The sequence below is a fragment of the Phyllostomus discolor genome, chromosome 9 (assembly GCF_004126475.2).
Source record: "Phyllostomus discolor isolate MPI-MPIP mPhyDis1 chromosome 9, mPhyDis1.pri.v3, whole genome shotgun sequence".
Taxonomy (NCBI): Eukaryota; Metazoa; Chordata; class Mammalia; order Chiroptera; family Phyllostomidae; genus Phyllostomus; species Phyllostomus discolor.
The window spans coordinates 84,328,489-84,333,772 of record NC_040911.2 but is presented as its reverse complement, the minus strand read 5'-3'; the positions used below and the strand labels follow the sequence as shown (position 1 = coordinate 84,333,772).

Below are 5,284 nucleotides of genomic sequence, written 5' to 3'. Positions count from 1 at the left end.
AATCTGCTGGAGGAGATCCTAGAAGTTCTCATTCCAACAACAAAAATGGTAACTGAGTGTGGGGATGGATGTTAGCAGACTTTCTGTGGTGATCATTTTGAAACCAAGGGTTCTTCTGATTGGGATTAAACTTAATTTTAAATCCTTGCTCTAGAAATCATCTCTGTCTTGCAATCTCTCTCTCTCTCTCTCTCTCCTCCCCATCTCTCTCTCTCTCTTTCTTTCTCCCCCCATCTACTATCCCCCCCCCCCCCCCCCCCCCGCAGATCATCAGCATCCCCCAAGGCAGCAGAAGACAGCCTGGACCTGACAAATGGTCACACAGTGTGGACTTCTGGTGGGCTAAAGATAACATCTTGAGTAAGCCATGTTTCAGTTCCCGAGCCCAAGGTGGGAAGGTCTGCTGGCTACTTTCCCATGAGACTAGACAGAGGGATGCCAGAAAAGAGCTCAGAACTGTCCTTAGGGCCTGAAGAAATGATTTATTACTCTTAGCTCACCTCTGACACATTTGCTCCCAGCACAACCCAAAATTTCCTAACCAAGATGCTTGTTATCTTGCGCTATGTAATCTGTAACCTATGCACCATTGGAATGTTCAGGCGTTTGAACATTAGCTTCCCATTCTCCTGGGCGGTGCCATTCATAATAAAATAGCCAATATTTCTCCACTGCAGTTCTCAGTATCTAGTGCTTGGCTCTGTTAGGGCCAGGTGGTCAAACTCTTTCTGTTCTGTAATGTTTCACAATATATGCAAATACCAAATCATTCTGCTGTACAGCTAAAACTAAAAAAAATGTGTGCATCAATTATTTTTTTAAAAGGAAAACCATGAGGGCATGAAAAATTTAAGCTGGAGTCAGAAAATTATATCAGAGGAGCTGTGAGAATTTAAGACATACCCCTTAAGACATACCCTTCTTCCATTCACAGGAATCTAGATGTATTTAAGGAAGCTTTAAATTTCCACAATGCATGAAATGGAGTTTGAATCAATCTTGTTTAGATTTGAAGGAGCTAGGAAAGGATGATGTTGTGGTTATGTAGTAAAATGTGACCTCTTCCATGATTGCGTGTGAAACTGAGGATGGGCCTTTTTGCCCTTGTTCTCATTGGATTTCCTTTTTCATACCGATATGTAGAAATTCTTTATGTAGTATGCACACTAGTCCTTAGTCAGTTACACATGCAGCAAATACTTTCTTATTTCCTGGCTCTTACTTTGTTGCCTTTATAGTATCTTTCAATAAACACAAATCTGAACATTTAATGAAGTTGAATTTGTCAATATTTTTCTTTATAGGTTAAGCTTTTAGAGTCTTAAGAAATCTGTCCCAATCTGAAGTCATAAAGATATGCTCCCAGACTGTTCAAAACCTAACAAATTTTAGTCTTTAATCTGTCTAAAACTGATTTTTGAGTATGATGTAAAACATGTGCAATTTTATTTTACTTTTTTTAGTAATAGAGGTGATTGTAATGGTTATCTGTGTAATAAAGTTGCTTTATCTTAAAGAGAAAACACTCAACGTTTCACCTTTAGGTGTAAAGTTTGCTTTGGGGGCATAAAGTAGTTTTACAGTTGTTTTTATGGAAAATAATACAATAATTAATATATAATAATATAAGAAAAATTGTATTTTCATACTCACAGCTGTAAACCTGCCTTTGCCCCACCTGTATCATTAGATTTTGCAAATCTTTTCAACTTTGGCTTTGTTGATTCTTTTTATTAAGTTATGATTCATCTTTGATATTCCTTTCCTCTTTTTTGTTTTCATTTCTGTTCTTTATCTGAATGTTGGGTTGCATGCTAAACTCATTAATGTTGAATGTTTCTACTTTTCTAATCATAATATTTCATAGTGTACATTATGCTTGAAGTACCACCATAACTGTATCAACTTTTGTTTTGTTTTATAGGTGTGCGTATTTCTTTTACCTTTCTTGTCTTCTTTTAAACTGAGATTACTTCCTCTAATTTCTATCATTTTTTCTCTCAACTGTTTAGCAGTTTTGCTTTTTGTATCTTGTCTCCTAGAAGTTTTCCTATTTATTTTAAGCTGCATATTCAACAAAGTTTAGAATTATAAAAATACTCACTTCCCTCCTGAAAAATAAAAATACTTAGAATGCTTTAGCTCTGATCATACCATCTTTCCAATTTACCTACCACTGTTGTCTGATTTAGTTCTGTTACATTTTTAATTTGAGAAACTGTGAATTTTTATTATATATATATTCAATACTTACTTAGATTTCATTGTAAATTCTTCAGTGTCTTTGCTTATGATTCCTCTTCTTCCACTTGGGCCTTTCCTCTGGAGTTATTTTCATTCTGCTGAAAACATCCTTTAGACTTCCCATTTTGAAGGATTTTCGTTCCCTTAAATGCTCAAAAAAAAAAAAAAAAAGAAGCTTTAAAATTACCCCTTCTTAGGCAAAATGCCATTTTCTTCCTTGGCTTCCATCTGGCCATGAGTACAGTTGTAGTAATCATGCGTTCATGCAGAGATGCCCACAATGCATTTAGGCAGAACACACAGGCCTAAACAGCTGGGGGTTGCACACTTATCTGCAGAACACATGTGCTCACATTTGCCCTTTTGCATACACCCTCAAGCCTTACAACGAGAGGACCTGGACCCAGGGGGGAGCTATCCGTTCACTCCTGTAACACACACAGGCCCAGACACTGAACTCGCTCCCCTATGGGTACAAACTCACACACGTGTCCAGGCAGATAGGCCCTTGCCAATGACACCCCTTTCCCCGCTTAGGAGCTGGGGACTGACTCACCCACTCTTCAGAGCCCACACAGGAGCCCTGGGGGAGAGAGGAGGTTTCTGTGAGCTGCTGGCAAAGCCAGGCCAGGGTGAGGGGGCTGACCTCCAGACCCAGAGCAGGTGGCCATGCAGCTGTGCCCCGGCTGGCTGTGCCAACTTGCTCACCCACTTGGACAAGCCTGGAGCCCCAGGGCAGCCTGCTGGGACCCAGGCCTAGGCAGCCCATTGGGGGAGGCATCTCCTACTGGGGAATGGGGCAATGGAAGTCCTGCCTTAAGAAACTGAGGCTCTGGGTAAGTCTCTTTCCTTTGGATCTCCCTTCCCCCATTTCGGGCAAAGATGCAGGCGGTCCAGTGACCTGTTTCTCCAACTTAAATGGCTCATTGAACACTCTTCAACCCAGAGAAGCCTTGGCAGGTTGATCTGCATTTAAACAACCTCCCCAGGTGACCCAGATGGCTCAGTGACCACTTCTTAGAAACCCTAGAGGATTCAACTTTATGACACTTGGAAACAGGAAAATGGCCAGGGATGGGGGAAAGAATACTTTAAAGACACCGGAAACACTCAGTTCAGGTCTGTAAAAGTGACAGCCCAGATGTGGCCTTTCAGTCCCCCACCGCCCCAGCGCCCCCAGCTGTGAAAAGGGTCAGGGGTCACCCCCCCCCCAAGCCAGCTCCCTCCCCTCCACCCAAGAACACTGCAACTTTACTACCATCTAAAGTATTTGTTTAATAACAACAGAAAAAAACCCCACAGAACTATTGTAAAACAATATTCTCAGTCGGTGATCATTGTAATATACAATACAAAACAATTAATTTCCTCAGAAATCTGAGAAGCACCAAACGTGACCATTTTTCAAAATGTCTGCTTTTCAAAAAATAGAAACACACGGGAGGGGGGGACTCCCCGAAGTCTCTGGTGGCCGATAGGTGTGGAGGGAAGGTCGGCCTGCCCTGTCAGTCCCCCAGCCCGGGGCTGGATCCAGCATGAGCCCCAGAGCCGCTGATCTCAATGTCGTTCCTCCCCAGCCGCGGCGAGGCGCTTCGGCGGACCGGGGAGCACCTATTCCTCTCGGCCCCTGGAGCGCTGGGGTCTGCCGGTCCCGGAGGACGACGCTTCAGCGACACAAGATGCGATCGTCCGTTGGAACACACGCCGCCTGTGAAACGGAGAGAGAAGAGGTGAGACGGGCGGGTCGGAGGGGACGAGGCTGCAAGCCGCCCCTTCCCCGGGAGACAGAAGGAGGAGCGCTGCTTCCGATGTCCCTGGGGACCCCCACATAGCCAGGGACGCGAAAGGATGGGGAAGGGGTAGGGCCGAGTCCCCCTCCCTCCCCGAGCCTCAGTTTCCCCATCTATGGAAGGAAAACGGTCCCGTGCTCCAGCTCGGCCCTCACCCTCGGCCGCCAGAGCGCTGATCTCGCCGTTGAGGGTGCTGAGCGGAGCCCGGGCGGGGAGCCCCCGGCCCCCGGGAGTCCCGACTTGAGATTCCGAGTTCAGCTCTAACTCCAGGTCCCAGATATAGTCGATGACGTGCTGGAGGATCTCCACCCTGCTCACTTTGCGGTTTTGGGGCAGGGTGGGCACCAGCTCCTTGAGGCGCGAGTAGCAGCCGTTCATGTCGTAGAGCAGCACGTTGACCTGCTGCTCGTCCAGCAGGGCGGGCAGGCGCGCCCCGGGGCCGCCGGCGCAGCGCGAGATGGCCACGCTCTGCTCCGACAGGCAGCGCACCACCTCGCCGGCGCCGCCCGCAGCCTTGCCGCCCTTCAGCGGGCAGCTGGGGCCGGCGGCGGCCGCGGCGTTGCCACTGGCGACCTTCATGATTCTGGCGTCGGGGTAAATGAGAGGAGCCAGGCGGGCAGAAGGAGGCTTCAGCGCTAAAGAGACGGTTGTAGAATGCGCGATCCGAACCCCACAGCCAGATTATTATAAAGACGCCCCGTCCCCTCCCCGAGGGGCGGATTCAGACGTTCAAAAGCAGCCAATGGAAGGTCTGGGGGCGTGGGCCTCCAGAGCCTCTGGGCCCCGCCTCCTGCTCTACAAGATCGCCCCGAGGCGTGGAAAGGGGACCTAGCGTCTCCAGAACACAGTGAGAGGGCTCGGGGCAGGTTGGTTAGTGGAGACCAGGGCTCCCTTGGAGGCAAAATCGATATTGCCGTTAACGAAGAAGTTTCAAGAATCAGCTTTTCCCGGCCCTGGCCGGGTAGTTCAGTTGGTTAAAGCGTCATCCCCATATGCCCTAGCCAATGAGTGCATGAATAAATGGAAAAAGAAGTTGAGGTCTCTCTCTCCTTTTCTCTCTCTCTAGATAATGATGTAATAATAATAATAACAACAACAACCCGTTTTCCCGGGTTCATTTTCTCACCTCTCCAGCCCCATTTTACAGATGAGAGAAACTGAGGCCCGCATGAAGAAGCGGCTGGCTCTGGGCCGCCCAGAGCCCGCTGGGCTTTGGGTCCTATTGGAAGATGACCTCTGGGACCCTGATC

General features: G+C 47.5%; 1 protein-coding gene across 1 annotated transcript; it reads right to left on the bottom strand.

Annotated features, from left to right (window-relative positions):
• Positions 1-3,499: 3,499 nt before the first annotated feature.
• On the bottom strand, positions 3,500-4,709 carry LOC114506497 (DNA-binding protein inhibitor ID-1). The gene is made up of 2 exons (XM_036009680.1): positions 4,190-4,709; positions 3,500-3,951 (listed from the first exon to the last, which is right to left on the bottom strand). Exons 1-2 carry the CDS (start codon positions 4,611-4,613, stop codon positions 3,911-3,913), a joined length of 465 nt encoding a protein of 154 aa, XP_035865573.1. The 5' UTR covers positions 4,614-4,709; the 3' UTR covers positions 3,500-3,910.
• Positions 4,710-5,284: the final 575 nt, after the last annotated feature.